Below are 25,433 nucleotides of genomic sequence, written 5' to 3'. Positions count from 1 at the left end.
TGTATGGGTTGACTTCTAGATGACATTTTGTGCCTTGCACCTGAAGAGTAGTTGGCTGTGAGTACACTACAGTACTTCTGAAACTACTAGCACAATGAAAGCAAACTTACCGATGTCAATGTTGTCCTTTCCCAGAGCCACCAGACACAGGAAGAGGATGTCTCTGTACAGACTCCTGCAGAGGGATGTTAGATGATACAGAGGACATTTAGCAGACTAGTTCCAGTAGATAGCAGCATGCCGACCGGCTGTCTTTCACATCAAAGGGGCTAATGATACTTAATGTTGACCTTAACCTTTTTCCAACCTTGCTATATTTACACCAACTGACTCAACTCAAATCAAATTTTATTGGTCACATACACATGGTTAGCAGATGTTATTGCGACTGTAGCGAAATGCTTGTGCTTCTAGTTCCGACAGTGCAGTAATATCTAACAAGTAATCTAACAATTCCCCAACAATTACCTTATACACACAAATCTAAAGGGGTGAATGAGAATATGTACAGTTGAAGTCAGAAGTTTACATACACCTTAGCTAAATACATTTAAACTCAGTTTTTCACAATTCCTGACATTTAATCCAAGTAAAAATGCCCTGTCTTAGGTCAGTTAGGATCACCACTTTATTTTAAGAATGTGAAATGTCAGAATAATAGTAGAGAGAATTATTTATTTCAGCTTTTATTTATTTCATCACAGTGAAATGAAAAAAATTACTTGTTTCAAAATAATAATAATAATAATAATAATAATAACGGGAAAGTGGTGCGTGCATTCACATCCTTTGCGATGAAGTCCCTAAATAAGATCTGGTGCAACCAATTACCTTCAGAAGTCACATAATTAGTTAAATAAAGCCCACCTGTGTGCAATCTAAGTGTCATGTGATCTGTCACATGATCTCAGTATATATACACCTGTTCTGAAAGGCCCCAGAGTCTGCAACACCAGAAGTTTACATACACTCAATTCGTATTTGGTAGCATTGACTTTAAAATTGTTTTTCTTGGGTCAAACGTTTCAGGTAGCCTTCCACAAGCTTCCCACAAGTTGGGTGAATTTTGGCCCATTCCTCTTGACAGAGCTGGTGTAACTGAGTCAGGTTTGTAGGCCTCCTTGCTCGCACACAATTTTTCAGTTCTGCCGACAAATTTTCTATAGGATTGAGATCAGGGCTTTGTGATGGCCACTCCAAAACCTTTACATTGTTCTCCTTAAGCCATTTTGTCACAACTTTGGAAGTATGCTTGGGGTCATTGTCCATTTGGAAGACCCATTTGCAACCAAGCTTTAACTTTCTGACTGATGTCTTGAGATGTTGTTTCAGTATATCCACATAATTTTCCTTCCTCATGAGGCCATCTTTTTTGTGAAGTGCACCAGTCCCTCCTGCAGCAAAGCACCCCCACAACATGATGCTGCCACCCCAGTGCTTCACGGTTGGGATGATGTTCTTCGGCTTGCAAGCCTCCCCCTTTTTCCTCCAAACATAACGATGGTCATTATGGCCAAACAGTTCTATTTTTGTTCCATCAGACCAGAGGACATTTCTCCAAATATCTTTGTCCCCATGTGCAGTTCCAAACCGTAGTCTGGCTTTTTTATGGCGGTTTTGGAGCGGCCTTTCAGGTTATGTCGATATAGGACTTGTTTTACTGTGGATATAGATACTTTTGTACCTGTTTCCTCCAGCATCTTCACAAGGTCCTTTGATGTTGTTCTGGAATTGATTTGCACTTTTTGCACCAAAGAAAATAAATGTCTAAGAGACAGAACACATCTCCTTCCTGAGCGTTATGACGGCCGCGTGGACCCATGGTGTTTATACTTGCGTACTATTGTATGTACAGATGAACATGGTACCTTCAGGCATTTGGAAATTGCTCCCAAGGATGAACCAGACTTGTGGAGGTCTACAATCTTTTTTCTGAGGTCTTGGATGATTTATTTAGATTTTCCCATGATGTCAAGCAAAGAGGCACTGAGTTTGAAGGTAGGCCTTGAAATACATCCACAGGTACACCTCCAATTTACTCAAATAATGTCAATTAGCCTATCAAAAGCTTCTAAAGCCGGGACATCATTTTCTGGAATTTTCCAAGCTGTTTAAATGCACAGTCAACTTAGTGTATGTAAACTTCTGACCCACTGGAATTGTGATACAGTGAATTACTAGTGAAATAATCTCTGTAAACAATTGTTAGAAAAATGATTTGTGTCATGCACAAAGTAGATGTCCTAACCGACTTGCCAAAACTATAGTTTGTTAACAAGAAATTTGTGGAGTGGTTGAAAAACAAGTTTTAATGACCCCAACCCAAGTGTATGTAAACTTCCGACTTCAACTGTACATGTAAATATATGGATGAGCGAAAGCGCTCTGAATGTTGCAGATAGAAATAGGACGAATAGAGCTGATGATTCTTTACCCTGACAGACAATCATGTCGGTTCTACATGACACATCTCTATCTGAACGTTTCAGTAGCGTTACATCCTCCTGAACATGCCCCTGGACAATGGCGTTATCAATGTGTAACCCCTGACCTTTGCCTCTTGACCCCCAGGCTCTGCCCCAGCAGCTGTAGGAGCTGTCCCATTGGTCGAGAGACGTCGTTCCTCTGGATGCTCTTGACCACACTGTGGAGTAGCTCCTCCCCAAACGGATGCTCCGCCTCGCTTACAGGACGACACAACGGGTAGCCCACACCTGGAGGCAGGGGTCCGGGGTCAGAAAGATAGATATGTAGGCTACACTAATACACACTTCATATAGAACAAACGTGTCCACGTGCACACACACGTAGGTATGCAAGACCGATCACACACACAGTAAACCACAGATGCTAACCTATTCTCAAATACAGGAGTGTATATTACAGGAGTGTATATTACAGGAGTGTATAATACAGGAGTGTATATTACAGGAGTGTATAATACAGGAGTGTATAATACAGGAGTGTATATTACAGGAGTGTATATTACAGGAGTGTATAATACAGGAGTGTATAATACAGGAGTGTATAATACAGGAGTGTATAATACAGGAGTGTATATTACAGGAGTGTATAATACAGGAGTGTATAATACAGGAGTGTATAATACAGGAGTGTATTTGAGATCCAGCTAGACGAAGACACATTAAAATGTTGGAAGAACTGAATAAAATGAATCACTAGAAACAACATTATTTAGACAATTCAATCAAAGACAGCCCACAGAATTCTCAGGCTGTCAAGCAAGTGGAAAACAGCAATACAGCGATGCATTTCAACCACATAAAGATACTGAGGACAGAGAAAATGAAACAGGTTTTCCAAATGACTACAAGGAGAACAAACAGAGTGCAGCAAAGCAGAGAAGAACAGACAGGACACACAGAGACAAAGGAGAGGACTCAGCTGTCGAGTCCTAAAGAGAACACTCACTGTCTAACAGAGCACAATTAAGCCCTAAAAGACAGAACAGAGAGAACAACAGACCCCTGTTAGCTCCCAGACATTACAGTACACAGAGATCCAAAATGGCTGCCACATAGCTGCCCATGGTTCAGAGCTCTTCCATCTGCCAAAGTTAGGCTACAAAAAGGCTACAAGACATCCACAATTCATACAGATATGCTCTTAAAACCACAGTAAAATATATACTTATGGCTTTATCCGTTCCTTGATAAAACAAGGTGTTGAGACGGTTTCAGTCCCTGCTGTAGACTGTGACTTAATGCATTTCACTGAGACGGTTTCAGGACCTGCTATAGACTGTGACTTAATGCATTTCACTGAAACGGTTTCAGGACCTGCTGTAGACTGTGACTTAATGCATTACACTGAGACGGTTTCAGTCCCTGCTGTAGACTGTGACTTAATGCATTACACTGAGACGGTTTCAGGACCTGCTGTAGACTGTGACTTAATGCATTACACTAAGACGGTTTCAGGACCTGCTGTAGACTGACTTAATGCATTACACTGAGACGGTTTCAGGACCTGCTGTAGACTGTGACTTAATGCATTTCACTGAGACGGTTTCAGGACCTGCTGTAGACTGACTTAATGCATTACACTGAAACGGTTTCAGGACCTGCTGTAGACCGTGACTTAATGCATTTCACTGAGACGGTTTCAGGACCTGCTGTAGACTGTGACTTAATGCATTACACTGAGACGGTTTCAGGACCTGCTGTAGACTGTGACTTAATGCATTACACTGAGACGGTTTCAGGACCTGCTGTAGACCGTGACTTAATGCATTTCACTGAGATGGTTTCAGGACCTGCTGTTGACTGACTTAATGCATTTCACTGAAACGGTTTCAGGACCTGCTGTAGACTGTGACTTAATGCATTACACTGAGACAGTTTCAGGACCTGCTGTAGACTGTGACTTAATGCATTACACTGAGACAGTTTCAGGACCTGCTGTAGACCGTGACTTAATGCATTTCACTGAGACGGTTTCAGGACCTGCTGTAGACCGTGACTTAATGCATTTCACTGAGACGGTTCAGGACCTGCTGTAGACTGTGACTTAATGCATTTCACTGAGACGGTTTCAGGACCTGCTGTAGACTGTGACTTAATGCATTTCACTGAGACGGTTTCAGGACCTGCTGTAGACTGTGACTTAATGCATTTCACTGAGACGGTTTCAGGACCTGCTGTAGACTGTGACTTAATGCATTTCACTGAGACGGTTTCAGGACCTGCTGTAGACTGTGACTTAATGCATTACACTGAGACGGTTTCAGGACCTGCTGTAGACTGTGACTTAATGCATTTCACTGAGACGGTTTCAGGACCTGCTGTAGACTGTGACTTAATGCATTTCACTGAGACGGTTTCAGGACCTGCTGTAGACCGTGACTTAATGCATTTCACTGAGACGGTTTCAGGACCTGCTGTAGACCGTGACTTAATGCATTTCACTGAGATGGTTTCAGGACCTGCAGTAGACTGTGACTTAATGCATTTCACTGAGACGGTTCAGGACCTGCTGTAGACTGTGACTTAATGCATTTCACTGAGACGGTTTCAGGACCTGCTGTAGACTGTGACTTAATGCATTTCACTGAGACGGTTTCAGGACCTGCTGTAGACTGTGACTTAATGCATTTCACTGAAACGGTTTCAGGACCTGCTGTAGACTGTGACTTAATGCATTTCACTGAGACGGTTTCAGGACCTGCTGTAGACCGTGACTTAATGCATTACACTGAGACGGTTTCAGGACCTGCTGTAGACCGTGACTTAATGCATTACACTGAGACGGTTTCAGGACCTGCTGTAGACTGTGACTTAATGCATTTCACTGAGACGGTTTCAGGACCTGCTGTAGACCGTGACTTAATGCATTACACTGAGACGGTTTCAGGACCTGCTGTAGACCGTGACTTAATGCATTACACTGAGACGGTTTCAGGACCTGCTGTAGACCGTGACTTAATGCATTACACTGAGACGGTTTCAGGACCTGCTGTAGACCGTGACTTAATGCATTTTACTGAGACGGTTTCAGGACCTGCTGTAGACCGTGACTTAATGCATTACACTGAGACGGTTTCAGGATTTGCTGTAGACCGTGACCTAATGCATTTCACTGAGACGGTTTCAGGACCTGCTGTAGACCGTGACTTAATGCATTTCACTGAGACGCTTTCAGGACCTGCTGTAGACCGTGACTTAATGCATTACACTGAGACGGTTTCAGGATCTGCTGTAGACCGTGACCTAATGCATTTCACTGAGACGGTTTCAGGACCTGCTGTAGACCGTGACTTAATGCATTTCACTGAGACGGTTTCAGGACCTGCTGTAGACCGTGACCTACTCTGTGTGTTCCAGAGGATGTAAAACGGCTGGATGAGATCCCGGTGCAGCTTGAGGTTATCCCATAAGATCTGGATCAACACATGTTTACTGTCCTCTGACATCCAGTGGCGAGGGACCTGGGGAAGGACAGGGACAGATATGAGACACACACACACTAGCACAATGACAATATATCTGGAGGGAGACGTATCGACAGGGAATAAGGAGTGAGGTGTATAGACATGGAATAAGGGGTGAGGTGTATAGACAGGGAATAAGGGGTGAGCTGTATAGACAGGGAATAAGGGGTGAGCTGTATAGACAGGGAATCTGGGGTGAGATGTATAGACAGGGAATAAGGGCTGAGATGTATAGACAGGGAATAAGGGGTGAGATGTATAGACAGGGAATAAGGGCTGAGATGTATAGACAGGGAATAAGGGGTGAGATGTATAGACAGGGAATATGGGGTGAGACGAATAGACAGGGAATAAGGGGTGAGATGTATAGACAGGGAATAAGGGGTGAGATGTATAGACAGGGAATAAGGGGTGAGATGTATAGACAGGGAATATGGGGTGAGACGAATAGACAGGGAATAAGGGGTGAGATGTATAGACAGGGAATAAGGGGTGAGATGTATAGACAGGGAATAAGGGGTGAGATGTATAGACAGGGAATGTATAGACAGTGTTCCCTACCGTAGATCCCCTGTTACAGTGCTCTGAGGTCAGTATGAGTCCAGGCAGGTTGCTGGGCAGGTCCAGACGTCTGAAGGACCAAACCAGGTTCCAGTAGATGATAGGATGGTGGTCCACCACGGCTGACACCGTGATAACAGGGTCTCCCTCGTTCTCCAGCAGGGACTCCAGCTCCTTCCACAGCACCAGGGGACTCAGGTAGGGTACTGTGACTGGTTCTGGGTGGTGGAGACGCCACTCCATATCAACACTCAGGGGGTCCTGGGGGGGTTAAAGGTCAGGGGTTAAAGTTGAGAAGTTAGGCTTTGGGTGGTCCTCGACCACTACAGATACATAACAATAATCAAGTAAGAATGTATGTGTGTGTGTGTGTTTTGGGAGTCTGTCTCACGCTGGCTTCGTTGAGTCGGCTGGGCAGGCTGCCTGTAGTGGGTACATTGTGGTTGAGTCGAGTTGGTTCCTCCATGGGGTCAAAGGCACTGACACTCCGCACCATAGCTGACCCTGGGGACAGGGCCCCCTGGCACCGCTCTGTAGGGATCGCTATACACTGGGCCCTGGACGACGACAGCCTGGGGATGGACACACACACACACACACACACACACACACACACACACACACACACACACACACACACACACACACACACACACACACACACACACACACACACACACACACACACACACACACACACACACACGTGTTAGGACCAGGTGTTAGGGCCATAGGGCCAGGTGTTAGGGCCAGGTGTTAGGGCCAGGAGAAGCTCCTGTTTTCCATTGCAGATAGTATCAGTAGGCGGCTACTTCAAACACATTCTCTACTGAGATGTCATGTAATCCAACAGAAACCCCAATGAGGAGGGAGAGAGAACACTACCACTATACTAATACTGACTAATAATCTCAGGAAACTAACTGAGAGAGAGAACACTACCACTATACTAATACTGACTAATAATCTCAGGAAACTAACAGAGAGAGAACACTACCACTATACTAATACTGACTAATAATCTCAGGAAACTAACTGAGAGAGAACACTACCACTATACTAATACTGACTAATAATCTCAGGAAACTAACTGAGAGAGAGAACACTACCACTATACTAATACTGACTAATAATCTCAGGAAACTAACTGAGAGAGAACACTACCACTATACTAATACTGACTAATAATCTCAGGAAACTAACTGAGAGAGAACACTACCACTATACTAATACTGACTAATAATCTCAGGAAACTAACAGAGAGAGAGAACACTACCACTATACTAATACTGACTAATAATCTCAGGAAACTAACTGAGAGAGAATACTACCACTATACTAATACTGACTAATAATCTCAGGAAACTAACAGAGAGAGAGAACACTACCACTATACTAATACTGACTAATAATCTCAGGAAACTAACTGAGAGAGAACACTACCACTATACTAATACTGACTAATAATCTCAGGAAACTAACTGAGAGAGAATACTACCACTATACTAATACTGACTAATAATCTCAGGAAACTAACTGAGAGAGAGAACACTACCACTATACTAATACTGACTAATAATCTCAGGAAACTAACTGAGAGAGAACACTACCACTATACTAATACTGACTAATAATCTCAGGAAACTAACTGAGAGAGAGAACACTACCACTATACTAATACTGACTAATAATCTCAGGAAACTAACTGAGAGAGAGAACACTACCACTATACTAATACTGACTAATAATCTCAGGAAACTAACTGAGAGAGAACACTACCACTATACTAATACTGACTAATAATCTCAGGAAACTAACTGAGAGAGAGAACACTACCACTATACTAATACTGACTAATAATCTCAGGAAACTAACAGAGAGAGAACACTACCACTATACTAATACTGACTAATAATCTCAGGAAACTAACAGAGAGAGAGAACACTACCACTATACTAATACTGACTAATAATCTCAGGAAACTAACAGAGAGAGAACACTACCACTATACTAATACTGACTAATAATCTCAGGAAACTAACTGAGAGAGAACACTACCACTATACTAATACTGACTAATAATCTCAGGAAACTAACAGAGAGAGAACACTACCACTATACTAATACTGACTAATAATCTCAGGAAACTAACAGAGAGAGAGAACACTACCACTATACTAATACTGACTAATAATCTCAGGAAACTAACTGAGAGAGAGAACACTACCACTATACTAATACTGACTAATAATCTCAGGAAACTAACTGAGAGAGAGAACACTACCACTATACTAATACTGACTCACTAGGCTAGGGGTGGTAGGCTAAGGGGGTAGGCTAGGGGTGGTAGGCTAGGGGTGGTAGGCTAGGGTGGTAGGCTAGGGGTGGTAGGCTAGGGTGGGCTAGAGGCGTAGGGGTGGTAGACTAGGGGGTGGCTAGGCTGAGGGGGGGTAGGCTAGGGGGGGTAGGCTAGGGGGAGGCTAGGGGTGGTAGGCTAGGGGTGGTAGGCTAGGGTGGTAGGCTAGGTGGTGGAGGCTAGGGCTAGGGGTGGTAGACTAGGGTGGTAGACTAGGGATGGTAGACTGAGGGGTGGTAGGCTAGGGGTGGTAGGCTAGGGTTTATCTGAGAGGATGGTGGTGGGACAGGGGTTGGTGTGTAGTGTGCATTGTGTAGTGTGTAGTGTATAGTGCAGTGTACCTGTTGTTACCAGAGCAGCCTTCTCAGTGATCCTGGGTGAGAGAGGAGACAGGACAGTAGTGGGACAAGGTGTGGACACAGAGTGGACGTCCGGTGTCGAGACTCTGGTGGACACAACAGACTACGATGACACAGCCTCATCCATGACACACTGCTCTTCAGGAAGAACCTGAAGGTGAGAGGATCAGAGGAGGAGTGAGGGTGTGGTATCAGGGGAACAGGGAGGCTGTTAATGTCTGGGTGTGACATATAGTGTACCTCCCAGGTCCTCTCAGGTCTCTGATCTCTACATTAGGAAAGGAGGAAGGGTTCCCACAGAAGGGACAGGTGGTGTTGGGGTTGGAGTCGTCAGCCGTCCATCCTGCCATGATCTCCTCGTCGTACACCAGACCGTCCTACGTCTTACAGCGGAACAGCTGGAGATCACAGTTGGAAACACACACAGCAGAGCCAAGATGGACATCAGGTCAATCAGGTCGGCACAAATGGCAGAGACCCCCCCTGGCCTGGTTGTATGAATGAGAAGTATCCTTGGTCCTTTGTCTTGTAGTACTTGATACTTGATTGATGGTCCTATCTGAAAATCAGGCTATCTGTAGTGTTGGCTTCTGTTTCAATGTTCCTGTGAGTTTTCTGGTTTAGTTTGAGAGGTCAGAAAGAAAGCAACAGAGAGGAGAACATCAGGTCTATGACCTCCCTCTACCTTTATTAATACAGGTTACTCCCACTGAGATCAAATCTCTTTCACAAGATGTCAGCAGGTCAGTAATGTTCCACATCAATGATAGTCACCTGGTTTTACCCCCGCCGCTCCAACCCCCTCTGGCCCTCCCAGGACTAACCACCGCGGCCTGTTGGTCTGGCTGAAGCTGGTCCCCTGGAGGATCTTGGTGTCGGCCCCCAAGTTCTCTGCTATCCTGGCTGGGTCAGTCTCTCCCTGGTGCAGTCCCAGACCCAACACCGGAGTGCCACTGCTACCACTGACAACCCTGTTCTCTCCACTCAGTCTGCACCCTCGCACACCCTGCCAGTCATGGCCTGGAGAGGAGAGGAGGGGAGAGCAGGTGAAGAGGGGAGAGGTTAGGAAAGGAGAGGAGGGGAGAGGAGGAGAGAGGAGAGGAGGGGAGAGGAGGGGAGAGGAGGTGAGAGGAGAGGAGAGGAGGGGGAGAGGAGGGGAGAGGAGGAGAAGAGGGGAGAGGATAGGAAAGGAGAGGAGATGAGATGAGAGGAGGAGGAGGGGAGAGGAGAGGAGGAGAGAGGAGGAGAGAGGGGAGAGGAGGTGAAGAGGGGAGAGGATAGGAAAGGAAAGGAGAGGAGATGAGGAGAGAGGAGGGAGAGGAGGTGAGAGGATTGGAGAGGAGAGGAGAGGGGAGAGGAGGTGAAGAGTGGAGAGGATAGGAAAGGAGAGGAGAGGAGGGGAGATGAGCAGAGAGGAGGGGAGAGGAGGTGAGAGGATTGGAGAGGATTGGAGAGGAGAGGAGGTGAGAGGAGGTGAGAAGAGAGTTTATTATCTCTATATTTGTCATGGTCCTTTGAGCAGGAAAGAAACAATTCTCCTGAAACATGACATTTTCTACACAACACACAGTAAACTGAGTAAAGCATATCTACTATACAGTACAGATTGAGACATCACAAGACATAATGTCAAGACAGACACAACTAGACAATCAATACAAGTCTAAATCACTAGGTGAGTTGTGATGGATAGTTCCAGCTGGCTCACAGCCATCACCTACCATCCAGTACAGATATAGAGACATATAAACAAGGCACAATGTCAAGACAGACACAACTAGACAGGAAATAGTTCTGGGTGATAGATACAGCTGATTCACATCCTCCAGCCCTGCACTACAGAGACATCCAATACATCATGGAAGACAGACAGACAGACAGACAGTAAACATACAGCTGATTCACATCCTCCAGCCCTGCACTACAGAGACATCCAATACATCATGGAAGACAGACAGACAGTAAACAGATAATGGATAGATAATTATAGCTATGGCTCACCTCCTCCTCCACTACTCCCACTGCCACCTCCCTCCTCAAGGGTACTGAGATGTCTCCTCCTCAGACTGTTGGTCTCAACCATACCTATCTCATTCAGAGAGGAGCTCAACAGGAGACCTGCTACATGGTCTGGAGAGAGGATGGGGGGAGAAGAGAGAGGGAGGGGGAGAGGGGGAGAGAAGAGAGAGGAGAAGAGAGAGGGAGGGAGGGGGAGAGGGAGGGGGGGAGAAGAGAGAGGGAGGGGAGAGAAGAGAGAGGGAGGGAGGGAAGAGAGAGGAGAAGAGACAGGGAGGGGGAGAGGGAGGGAGGGGGAGAGAAGAGAGAGGAGAAGAGACAGGGAGGGGGAGAAGAGAAAGGGAGGGGAGAGGGAGGGAGGGGGAGAGAAGAGAGAGGAGAAGAGACAGGGAGGGGGGAGAAGAGAGGGAGGGGAGAGGGAGGGAGGGAGGGAGGGAGGGAGGGAGGGGGAGAGAAGAGAGAGGAGAAGAGACAGGGAGGGGGAGAAGAGAAAGGGAGGGGAGAGGGAGGGAGGGGGAGAGAAGAGAGGGGGAGGGGAGAGGGAGGGAGGGAGGGAGGGAGGGAGGGAGGGAGGGAGGGAGGGAGGGAGGGAGGGAGGGAGAGAGAAGAGAGAGGAGAAGAGACAGGGAGGGGGGAGAAGAGAGAGGGAGGGGGGAGGGAGGGAGGGGGAGAGAAGAGAGAGGAGAAGAGACAGGGAGGGGGGAGAAGAGAGGGAGGGGAGAGGGAGGGAGGGAGGGAGGGAGGGAGGGAGGGAGGGAGGGAGGGAGGGGGAGAGAAGAGAGAGGAGAAGAGACCGGGAGGGGGAGAAGAGAAAGGGAGGGGAGAGGGAGGGAGGGAGAGAGAAGAGAGGGGGAGGGGAGAGGGAGGGAGGGAGGGAGGGAGGGAGGGAGGGAGGGAGAAGAGAGAGGAGAAGAGACAGGGAGGGGGGAGAAGAGAGAGGGAGGGGGGAGGGAGGGAAGGGGAGAGAAGAGAGAGGAGAAGAGACAGGGAGGGGGAGAGAAGAGAGGAGGGGGAAGTGAGGGAGGGAGGGAGGTAGGAGAGAGAAGGAGAGGGGGAGGGAGAGTTACGAGAGAGGGAAGTAGGGATGAAGGGAGGGAGGGGGGGGGAAGAGGGAGGAATGGACAAACAGAATGACAGAGAGGGAGAGAAAGAGAGGGGGAGAGGGAGACAGACAGACAGACAGAGAGAATCAGTGAGTATGTTTACAGTCACTAATAGTTTGGTATTACATGGATCATGGCAGTAGGCAGTTTGTGCAAAATTCATGTAAACACTTTCCTCTGTTTATCTTAAATCGGCGTAAGGTAAAAATCAAAGTAAGCATACGCCGTTTTCTGAGCAATCTTTCACATTATTAGGACGTGTAAACACCTTAATCGGCGTTCCAGTGGTGTATTTGATCTGCACCTGTGCTGGGCACCAGCCGAGAGCCTCCCTCTTTAGTGAAGTGAGTTCAGAACAACTGAATATATGGGTTTTAGAAATAGTTCTCACATACAAACTTTATAACATGTTTGCTGTGGTAGAATGTTAATTTAGACTGGTGATGATCTGCATTTATCAGAGAGACATCAGGTAGCCTTTTCAGATGTCTCCATGGAAACAGAGTTATTATTATTAGGGAAATCCTTCTTCTTACAAAGCATGTAAACGTTTTAATCAAACTATTATATAATCTGACTATCCACAATAATCACATTATAGTGTGCATGTAACCGTACTCAGTGTTACACCAATAGTAAAATGTACCTGTGCTGGTTGATCCCGTGGGCTCACAGGCTGCATCGTCATAGGGACAGTTAGTTCCAGGTATTTACCTGTGCTGGTTGACCCCTTGGGCTCACAGGCTGCATCGTCATAGGGATAGTTAGTTCCAGGTATTTACCTGTGCTGGTTGACCCCGTGGGCTCACAGGCTGCATCGTCATAGGGATAGTTAGTTCCAGGTATTTACCTGTGCTGGTTGACCCCGTGGGCTCACAGGCTGCATCGTCATAGGGATAGTTAGTTCCAGGTATTTACCTGTGCTGGTTGACCCCGTGGGCTCACAGGCTGCATCGTCATAGGGACAGTTAGTTCCAGGTATTTACCTGTGCTGGTTGACCCCATGGGCTCACACGCTGCATTGTCATAGGGATAGTTGCCGCGGACGATGCCGGAATTATGCCGTTTGAATGGACCGTTGACCTCTGGGAAGTCCTGTTGGGGGAGACAGTCTCCACTGCCCTTAGCACTCTCTGTCTCCGACACTGGACACACACACACACACACACACACACACACACCACACACACACACACACACACACACACACACACACACACACACACAAAATTAGTACAACCACACAATCAAATACGCCTGAGAAAAGAACATCAAAGAATGTACATGTATCAAGTCATCAAGCCTTTAATGTAGAGATAACAGATCAGATTTACTATATAGACCTGAATACAGTGTTGTGGGACAGACAGACAGACAGACAGACAGACAGTATAAACCTCCACCAGAGAGACTCTGAATATATGCTGTTAACAGCATTGTGGGACAGACAGACAGACAGACAGACAGACAGACAGACAGACAGACAGACAGACAGACAGACAGACAGACAGACAGACAGACAGACAGACAGACAGACAGACAGACAGACAGACAGTATAAACCTCCACCAGAGAGACTCTGAATATTTGCTGTTGACAGCATTGTGGGACAGACAGACAGACAGACAGACAGTATAAACCTCCACCAGAGAGACTGAATATATGATGTTGACAGCATTGAGGGACAGACAGACAGACAGACAGTATAAACCTCCACCAGAGAGACTGAATATATGATGTTGACAGCATTGAGGGACAGACAGTGTAAACCTCCACCAGGGGGCAGCAGAGTGCAGCCTGCTCTTCCTATAACATCCTCTCAGCAGGAAACATCTGACAGAATGTCTACAACTCCATAGCAACACTCACAGGAGCTGTAGTCACTCTCCTTCTTGTTGTCCTTGTCCTGGGTGCTGTCCCTGTCCAGCGGGCTGGGTTCTCCTCTACGCACCTCTTCTTTAGAGAGGGAGTTATACCCCAGGTCTGACTGCTCCCCTGGAGGAAGGAGGGAAGGAGAGATAGTTTGTGCACTTCTCACCAGAACTGGCTACTCCAAGAGACACCTCATTCCTCATTTAAAAAACGTGTTTAATTGAAGTTTTATGGTCGTCAATCTTGATTTCTCTCTCTCTCTCATTCTCTCCCTCACATTTCTTAAAGCTCACATTCACTCTCGTCTCTCAATTTCTAACTGCAAAAAGAAAGAAAGAAAGAAAGATAGAGAGCGAGAGAGAGAACATTAGTCTCTTCTGGCCACCAACTGTCTGATCTGCTCTGAGTCTTTCATCTTTCCCATGATCCTCCCTGCCTGCCTCTCCATCGTCTGTGAATAAAACATGAATCTTTCCCCCGACTGGGCTCGTATAAATCTATACTGAACAAGATGCAAGATGCAACAAGATTTTACTGAGTTACAGTTCATATAAGAAAATCAGTCAATTGAAATAAATAAATGAAGTCCTAATCTATGGATTTCACATGACTGGGAATACAGATGTGCATCTGCTGATCACAGGTCAAAAAATGTTTGCCTCACAATGGGCCTTAGGATCTCGTCACGGTATTTCTGTGCATACAAATTGCCATCGATAAAATGCAATTGTGTTTGTTGTCCGTAGCTTATACCATAACCCCATACCATAACCCCACGCCACCATGGGGCACTGTTCACAACGTTGACTTCAGCAAACCGCCCGCCCACACAACGCCTTACACGTGGTCTGCGGTTGAAAGGCAGGTTGGACGTACTGCCAAATTGTCTAAAATGACGTTGGAGGTGGCTTATGGTAGAGAAATTAACGTTCAATTATCTGGCAACAGTTCTGGTGGAAATTCCTGTAGCCAGCATGCCAATTGCACTGTCCCTCAAAACTTGAGACATCTGTGGCACTGTGTTGTGTGACAAAACTGCACATTTTAGAGTGGCCTTTTATTGTCCCCAGCACAAGGTGCACCTGTGTAATGGTCATGCTGTTTAGTCTGCTTCTTGATATCCCACACCTGTCAGATGGATGGATTATCTTGGCAAAGGAGAAATGCTCACTAACAGGGATGAAAAAAAATGTGTGCGCAAAATGTCAGAGAAATAATATTTTGGTGCAGATGAAACATTTCTGGGATCTTTTATTTCAGCTCATGAAATTGTGTACAGCGTACATCTCTATGTATCTCTCTCTCTCTCTGTCTATCTCTCTCTCTCTGTCTCTCTGTCTCTCTCTCTCTGATAAGATGACAACCTAACTCCCTTAATGAGCAACAAGACACTACACTCAACCCTCAGACTGCCCTACAACACAGTACTTCTGCTTTCAAAGACTTCTGGAGTGTAGTCATCTGTATTATCTAAACCAGGGGTGTCAAACCTACAGACTGGCCAGAGAACCCATTCAATCCGGCCCACAGGGGGTTTGAGTAAGACAATTACATAATCGTCTGTGAAAAACGATCTCAGTTGACATTGGAATGACTAAAACCAATAGAAAACTGTAAAAATGACAATGGACCTACATTTATAGTCTCTTCTCTCTGTCCAGCTAGATAACAGTCATTTATAGTCTCTTCACTCTGTCCAGCTTGATAACAGTCATTTATAGTCTCTTCACTCTGACCAGCTAGATAATAGTCATTTATAGTCTCTTCACTCTGACCAGCTAGATAACAGTCATTTATAGTCTCTTCACTCTGTCCAGCTAGATAACAGTCATTTATAGTCTCTTCTCTCTGTCCAGCTAGATAACAGTCATTTATAGTCTCTTCACTCTGACCAGCTAGATAATAGTCATTTATAGTCTCTTCACTCTGACCAGCTAGATAAGAGTCATTTATAGTCTCTTCACTCTGACCAGCTAGATAACAGTCATTTATAGTCTCTTCACTCTGTCCAGCTAGATAACAGTCATTTATAGTCTCTTCACTCTGTCCAGCTTGATAACAGTAATTTATAGTCTTTTCACTCTGACCAGCTAGATAACAGTTATTTATAGTCTCTTCACTCAGTCCAGCTAGATAACAGTCATTTATAGTCTCTTCACTCTGTCCAGCTTGATAACAGTCATTTATAGTCTCTTCACTCTGACCAGCTTGATAACAGTCATTTCTAGTCTCTTCACTCTGACCAGCTAGATAACAGTCATTTATAGTCTCTTCACTCAGACCAGCTTGATAACAGTCATTTCTAGTCTCTTCACTCTGTCCAGCTTGATAACAGTCATTTAGTCTCTTCTCTCTGACCAGCTAGCTAAGTCATTTATAGTCTCTTCACTCTGACCAGCTAGATAACAGTCATTTATAGTCTCTTCACTCTGACCAGCTAGATAAGTCATTTATAGTCTCTTCACTCTGTCCAGCTAGATAACAGTCATTTATAGTCTCTTCACTCTGTCCAGCTAGATAACAGTCATTTATAGTCTCTTCACTCTGTCCAGCTAGATAACAGTCATTTCTAGTCTCTTCACTCTGTCCAGCTCGATAACAGTCATTTATAGTCTCTTTACTCTGACCAGCTTGATAACAGTCATTTCTAGTATCTTCTCTCTGTCCAGCTAGATAACAGTCATTTATAGTCTTTTCACTCTGACCAGCTAGATAACAGTCATTTATAGTCTCTTCACTCAGTCCAGCTAGATAACAGTCATTTATAGTCTCTTCACTATGTCCAGCTTGATAACAGTCATTTATAGTCTCTTCACTCAGTCCAGCTAGATAACAGTCATTTATAGTCTCTTCACTCTGTCCAGCTAGATAAGTCATTTATAGTCTCTTCTCTCTGTCCAGCTTGATAACAGTCATTTATAGTCTTTTCACTCTGACCAGCTAGATAACAGTCATTTATAGTCTCTTCACTCAGTCCAGCTAGATAACAGTCATTTATAGTCTCTTCACTCTGTCCAGCTAGATAAGTCATTTATAGTCTCTTCTCTCTGTCCAGCTTGATAACAGTCATTTATAGTCTTTTCACTCTGTCCAGCTAGATAACAGTCATTTATAGTCTCTTCTCTCAGTCCAGCTTGATAATAGTCATCAAAATGAATGCTAGACAGTCAGGGAGAATCCAACATTCCAAAAGCGATGGATATGGAACTATTTCTATGTAAATGTGGATGGCGAGGACATTTTTTACCAATTTTAATTGCAGCCCTCCGGACATCGGTGAAGACCAAAATGAGTTTGACACCCCTGATCTAAACCATTCATTATATTCCAAATGAAAGTCCTTCATCCTTGGAAGTTGTTCTATAATTGCTACATTGCTACATTGTTAACTGTGGCTTTCAAAGTGAAGGAGAGGAAAACCTCAAAAAGAAACAGATGTGTAAAAGGGAGGAGAGCAGCAGACGAAGAGGCATGGCCACAGAGAGGACACAGTGGAGGAGGTGAAGAGTGGACAGAGAGAGAAGAGGAAGGAGAGAGACAGAACTACACATAGAGACAGAACTACACATAGAGACAGAACTAGAGACAGAACTAGACAAAGGGACAGAACTAGAGACAGAACTAGACATAGAGACAGAACTAGAGACAGAACTAGACATAGAGACAGAACTAGAGGCAGAACTAGACATAGAGACAGAACTAGAGACAGACCTAGACATAGAGACAGAACTAGAGACAGACCTAGACATAGAGACAGAACTAGAGACAGACCTAGACATAGAGACAGAACTAGAGACAGAACTAGACATAGAGACAGAACTAGACATAGAGACAGAACTAGACATAGAGACAGAACTAGACATAGAGACAGAACTAGAGACAGAACTAGACATAGAGACAGAACTAGACATAGAGACAGAACTAGAGACAGAACTAGAGACAGAACTAGACATAGAGACAGAACTAGAGACAGAACTAGACATAGAGACAGAACTAGAGACAGAACTAGACATAGAGACAGAACTAGAGACAGAACTAGACATAGAGACAGAACTAGAGACAGACCTAGACATAGAGACAGAACTAGAGACAGACCTAGACATAGAGACAGAACTAGAGACAGACCTAGACATAGAGACAGAACTAGAGACAGACCTAGACATAGAGACAGAACTAGAGACAGACCTAGACATAGAGACAGAACTATAGACAGAACTAGACATAGAGACAGAACTAGACATAGAGACAGAACTAGACATAGAGACAGAACTAGACATAGAGACAGAACTAGAGACAGAACTAGACATAGAGACAGAACTAGACATAGAGACAGAACTAGAGACAGAACTAGAGACAGAACTAGACATAGAGACAGAACTAGACATAGAGACAGAACTAGACATAGAGCCAGAACTAGAGACAGAACTAGAGACAGAACTAGACATAGAGACATACCTAGACATAGAGACAGAACTAGAACCAGAACTAGACATAGAGACAGAACTAGACATAGAGACAGAACTAGACATAGACAGAACTAGACAGAGACAGAACTAGAGACAGAACTAGACATAGAGACATAACTAGACATAGAGACAGAACTAGAGCCAGAACTAGAACTAGAGACAGAACTAGAGACAGAACTAGAGACAGAACTAGAGACAGAACTGAGACAGAGGACAGAACTAGAGCCAGAACTAGAACTAGAGACAGAACTAGAGACAGAACTAGAGACAGAACTAGAGACAGAACTAGACATAGACACAGAACTAGAGACAGAACTAGACATAGAGACATAATTAGACATAGAGACAGAACTAGAGCCAGAACTAGAAATAGAGACAGAACTAGAGACAGAACTAGAGACAGAACTAGAGCAGCTAGCTAGACAGAACTAGAGACAGAAGTAGAGACAGAACTAGACAGAGACAGAACTAGACATAGAGACAGAACTAGAGACAGAACTAGACATAGAGACAGAACTCGTCATAGAGACAGAACTAGACATAGACAGAACTAGACAGAGACAGAACTAGAGACAGAACTAGACATAGAGACATAACTAGACATAGAGACAGAACTAGAGCCAGAACTAGAAATAGAGACAGAACTAGAGACAGAACTAGAGACAGAACTAGAGACAGAACTAGACATAGAGACAGAACTAGAGACAGAAGTAGAGACAGAACTAGACAGAGACAGAACTAGACATAGAGACAGAACTAGAGACAGAACTAGACATAGAGACAGAACTAGACATAGACAGAACTAGACATAGACAGAACTAGACAGAGACAGAACTAGAGACAGAACTAGACATAGAGACAGAACTAGAGACAGAACTAGAGACAGAACTAGACATAGAGACAGAACTAGAGACAGAACTAGACATAGAGACAGAACTAAAGACAGAAATAGACATAGAGACAGAACTAGACATAGAGACAGAACTAGACATAGAGACAGAACTAGACATAGAGACAGAACTGAAGACAGAACTAGAGACAGAACTAGACATAGAGACAGAACTAGACATAGAGACAGAACTAGACATAGAGACAGAACTAGAGACAGAAGTAGAAATAGAGACAGAACAAGAGACAGAACTAGACATAGAGACAGAACTAGAGACAGAACTAGACATAGAGACAGAACTAGACATAGAGACAGAACTAGACATAGAGACAGAACTAGACATAGAACTAGACATAGAGACAGAACTAGACATAGAGACAGAACTAGACATAGAGACAGAACTAGACATAGAGACAGAACAAGACATAGAGACAGAACTAGACATAGAGACAGAAGTAGAGACAGAACTAGACATAGAGACAGAACTAGACATAGAGACAGAACTAGACATGGAGACAGAACTAAAGACAGAACTAGAGACAGAACTAGACATAGAGACAGAACTAGAGACAGAACTAGACATAGAGACAGAACTAGAGACAGAACTAGACATAGAGACAGAACTAGACATGGAGACAGAACTAGACATGGAGACAGAACTAGAGACAGAACTAGAGACAGAACTAGACATAGAGACAGAACAAGAGACAAAACTAGACATAGAGACAGAACTAGAGACAGAACTAGACATAGAGACAGAACTAGAGATAGAGACAGAACTGAAGACAGAACTAGACATAGAGACATAACTAGATAAAGAGACAGAACTAGACATAGAGACAGAACTAGAGACAGAACTAGACATAGAGACAGAACTAGACATAGAGACAGAACTAGACATAGAGACAGAACTAGACATAGAGACAGAAGTAGAGACAGAACTAGACATAGAGACAGAACTAGACATAGAGACAGAACTAGACATAGAGACAGAACTAGACATAGAGACAGAACAAGACATAGAGACAGAACTAGAGACAGAACTAGACATAGAGACAGAACTAGACATAGAGACAGAACTAGACATAGAGACAGAACTGAAGACAGAAATAGAGACAGAACTAGACATAGACAGAACTAGAGACAGAACTAGACATAGAGACAGAACTAGACATAGAGACAGAACTAGACATAGAGACAGAACTAGAGACAGAAGTAGACATAGAGACAGAACAAGAGACAGAACTAGACATAGAGACAGAACTAGAGACAGAACTAGACATAGAGACAGAACTAGAGATAGACAGAACTGAAGACAGAACTAGACATAGAGACAGAACTAGACATAGAGACAGAACTAGACATAGAGACAGAACTAGACATAGAGACAGAACTAGACATAGAACTAGACATAGAGACAGAACTAGACATAGAGACAGAACTAGACATAGAGACAGAACTAGACATAGAGACAGAACAAGACATAGAGACAGAACTAGACATAGAGACAGAAGTAGAGACAGAACTAGACATAGAGACAGAACTAGACATAGAGACAGAACTAGACATGGAGACAGAACTAAAGACAGAACTAGAGACAGAACTAGACATAGAGACAGAACTAGAGACAGAACTAGACATAGAGACAGAACTAGAGACAGAACTAGACATAGAGACAGAACTAGACATGGAGACAGAACTAAAGACAGAACTAGAGACAGAACTAGAGACAGAACTAGACATAGAGACAGAACAAGAGACAGAACTAGACATAGAGACAGAACTAGAGACAGAACTAGACATAGAGACAGAACTAGAGACAGAACTAGACATAGAGACAGAACTAGAGATAGAGACAGAACTGAAGACAGAACTAGACATAGAGACATAACTAGATAAAGAGACAGAACTAGACATAGAGACAGAACTAGAGACAGAACTAGACATAGAGACAGAACTAGACATAGAGACAGAACTAGACATAGAGACAGAACTAGACATAGAGACAGAAGTAGAGACAGAACTAGACATAGAGACAGAACTAGACATAGAGACAGAACTAGACATAGAGACAGAACTAGACATAGAGACAGAACAAGACATAGAGACAGAACTAGAGACAGAACTAGACATAGAGACAGAACTAGACATAGAGACAGAACTAGACATAGAGACAGAACTGAAGACAGAAATAGAGACAGAACTAGACATAGACAGAACTAGACATAGAGACAGAACTAGACAGAGACAGAACTAGACAGAGACATAACTAGAGACAGAACTAGACATAGAGACAGAACTAGACATAGAGACAGAACTAGACATAGAGACATAACTAGACAGAGACAGAACTAGAGAGAGACATAACTAGACAGAGACAGAACTAGAGACAGAACTAGACATAGAGACAGAACTAAAGACAGAAATAGACATAGAGACAGAACTAGACAGAGACAGAACTAGAGACAGAACTAGACATAGAGACAGAACTAAAGACAGAACTAGACATAGAGACAGAACTAGACAGAGACAGAACTAGAGAGAGACATAACCAGACAGAGACAGAACTAGAGACAGAACTAGACATAGAGACAGAACTAGACATAGAGACAGAACTAAAGACAGAACTAGACATAGAGACAGAACTAGAGACAGAACTAGACATAGAGACAGAACTAGACATAGAGACAGAACTAAAGACAGAACTAGAGACAGAACTAGACATAGAGACAGAACTAGACAGAGGCAGAACTAGACATAGAGACAGAACTAGAGACAGAAAGAGACAGAACTAGACATAGAGACAGAATTAGAGACAGAACTAGACATAGAGACAGAACTAGACATAGAGACAGAACTAGACAGAGACAGAACTAGAGAGAGACATAACTAGACAGAGAGACAGAACTAGACATAGAGACAGAACTAAAGACAGAACTAGAGACAGAACTAGACATAGAGACAGAACTAGAGACAGAACTAGACATAGAGACAGAACTAGACATAGAGACAGAACTAGAGACAGAACTAGACATAGAGACAGAACTAGGAATAGAGACAGAACTAGAGACAGAACGAGAGACAGAACAAGAGACAGAACTAGACATAGAGACAGAACTAGAGACAGAACAAGAGACAGAACTAGACATAGAGACAGAACTAGAGACAGAACAAGAGACAGAACTAGACATAGAGACAGAACTAGAGACAGAACTAGACATAGAGACAGAACTAGAGACAGAAGTAGAGACAGAACTAGACAGAGACAGAACTAGACATAGAGACAGAACTAGACATAGAGACAGAACTAGACATAGAGACAGAACTAGACATAGAGACAGAACTAGAGATAGATACAGAACTGAAGACAGAACTAGAGACAGAACTAGAGACAGAACTAGACATAGAGACAGAACTAGACATAGAGACAGAACTAGACATAGAGACAGAACTGAAGACAGAAATAGAGACAGAACTAGACATAGAGACAGAACTAGACATAGAGACAGAACTAGACAGAGACAGAACTAGACAGAGACAGAACTAGAGAGAGACATAACTAGACAGAGACAGAACTAGAGACAGAACTAGACATAGAGACAGAACTAGACATAGAGACAGAACTAAAGACAGAACTAGACATAGAGACAGAACTAGACAGAGACAGAACTAGAGAGAGACATAACTAGACAGAGACAGAACTAGAGACAGAACTAGACATAGAGACAGAACTAAAGACAGAACTAGACATAGAGACAGAACTAGACATAGAGACAGAACTAGACAGAGACAGAACTAGACAGAGACAGAACTAGAGAGAGACATAACTAGACAGAGACAGAACTAGAGACAGAACTAGACATAGAGACAGAACTAGACATAGAGACAGAACTAGACATAGAGACAGAACTAGACATAGAGACAGAACTAGAGACAGAAGTAGACATAGAGACAGAACTAAAGACAGAACTAGACATAGAGACAGAACTAGACAGAGACAGAACTAGAGAGAGACATAACCAGACAGAGACAGAACTAGAGACAGAACTAGACATAGAAACAGAACTAAAGACAGAACTAGACATAGAGACAGAACTAGAGACAGAAGTAGAGACAGAACTAGACATAGAGACAGAACTAGAGACAGAACTAGACAGAGACAAAACTAGAGACAGAACAAGAGACAGAACTAGACATAGAGACAGAACTAGACAGAGGCAGAACTAGACATAGAGACAGAACTAGAGACAGAAAAAGACATAGAGACAGAACTAGACATAGAGACAGAACTAGAGACAGAACTAGACATAGAGACAGAACTAGACATAGAGACAGAACTAGACATAGAGACAGAACTAGAGACAGAACTAGACATAGAGACAGAACTAGGAATAGAGACAGAACTAGAGACAGAACTAGAGACAGAACTAGACATAGAGACAGAACTAGAGACATAGAGACAGAACTAGAGACAGAACAAGAGAGAGACATAATTAGACAGAGACAGAACTAGAGACAGAACTAGACATAGAGACAGAACTAAAGACAGAACTAGACATAGAGACAGAACTAGACAGAGACTGAACTAGAGAGAGACATAACTAGACAGAGAGAGAACTAGACATAGAGACAGAAGTAGAGACAGAACAAGACATAGAGACAGAACTAGACATAGAGACAGAACTAGACATAGAGACAGAACTAAAGACAGAACTAGAGACAGAACTAGACATAGAGACAGAACTAGACATAGAGACAGACCTAGACATAGAGACAGAACTAGAGACAGAACAAGAGACAGAACTAGACATAGAGACAGAACTAGACAGAGGCAGAACTAGACATAGAGACAGAACAAGAGACAGAACAAGAGACAGAACAAGAGACAGAACTAGACATAGAGACAGAACTAGAGACAGAACTAGACATAGAGACAGAACTAGACATAGAGACATAACTAGAGACAGAACTAGACATAGAGAAATAACTAGAGACAGAACTAGACAGAGACATAACTAGGAATAGAGACAGAACTAGAGACAGAACTAGAGACAGAACAAGAGACAGAACTAGACATAGAGACAGAACTAGAGACAGAACTAGACATAGAGACAGAACTAGACATAGAGACAGAACTAGACATAGAGACAGAACTAGATATAGAGACAGAACTAGACATAGAGACAGAATTAGACATAGAGACAGAACTAGACAGAGACAGAACTAGAGACAGAACTAGACATAGAGACAGAACTAGACATAGAGACAGAACTAGACACAGAGACAGAACTAGACAGAGACAGAACTAGAGAGAGACATAACTAGACAGAGACAGAACTAGACATAGAGACAGAACTAGACATAGAGACAGAACTAGAGACAGAACTAGACATAGAGGCAGAACTAGACAGAGACAGAACTAGACAGAGACATAACTAGACAGAGACAGAACTAGAGACAGAACTAGACATAGAGACAGAACTAGACATAGAGACAGAACTAGACAGAGACAGAACTAGAGAGAGACATAACTAGACAGAGACAGAACTAGAGACAGAACTAGACATAGAGACAGAAGTAGACATAGAGACAGAACTAAAGACAGAACTAGACATAGATACAGAACTAGACAGAGACAGAACTAGAGAGAGACATAACTAGACAGAGACAGAACTAGAGACAGAACTAGACATAGAGACAGAACTAGACATAGAGACAGAACTAAAGACAGAACTAGACATAGAGATAGAACTAGACAGAGACAGAACTAGAGAGAGACATAACTAGACAGTGACAGAACTAGAGACAGAACTAGACATAGAGACAGAACTAAAGACAGAACTAGACATAGAGACAGAACTA

The 25,433-nt window shown here is 43.7% G+C and overlaps 1 protein-coding gene across 1 annotated transcript in view; it reads right to left on the bottom strand.

Annotated features, from left to right (window-relative positions):
* Nucleotides 1–25,433, bottom strand: part of LOC106562848 (C-myc promoter-binding protein) — a 359,426-nt gene that overhangs the window by 4,804 nt on the left and 329,189 nt on the right. Inside the window, exons 20-30 of the mRNA XM_082957549.1 lie at nt 14,214–14,339; nt 13,332–13,490; nt 11,228–11,356; nt 10,011–10,246; nt 9,467–9,603; nt 9,219–9,377; nt 6,903–7,083; nt 6,512–6,772; nt 5,830–5,947; nt 2,552–2,714; nt 111–175 (exon numbers count right to left, since the gene is read on the bottom strand). Of these exons, the coding sequence (XP_082813675.1) occupies nt 111–175; nt 2,552–2,714; nt 5,830–5,947; nt 6,512–6,772; nt 6,903–7,083; nt 9,219–9,377; nt 9,467–9,603; nt 10,011–10,246; nt 11,228–11,356; nt 13,332–13,490; nt 14,214–14,339 (1,734 nt within the window). The remainder of the gene's footprint in view (nt 1–110; nt 176–2,551; nt 2,715–5,829; nt 5,948–6,511; nt 6,773–6,902; nt 7,084–9,218; nt 9,378–9,466; nt 9,604–10,010; nt 10,247–11,227; nt 11,357–13,331; nt 13,491–14,213; nt 14,340–25,433) is intronic.

This window comes from Salmo salar, chromosome 11 (assembly GCF_965601325.2).
Source record: "Salmo salar chromosome 11, fSalSal1, whole genome shotgun sequence".
Taxonomy (NCBI): domain Eukaryota; kingdom Metazoa; phylum Chordata; class Actinopteri; order Salmoniformes; family Salmonidae; genus Salmo; species Salmo salar.
The sequence above is the reverse complement of the archived record's forward strand: the minus strand, read 5'-3'. Positions and strand labels throughout refer to the sequence as shown.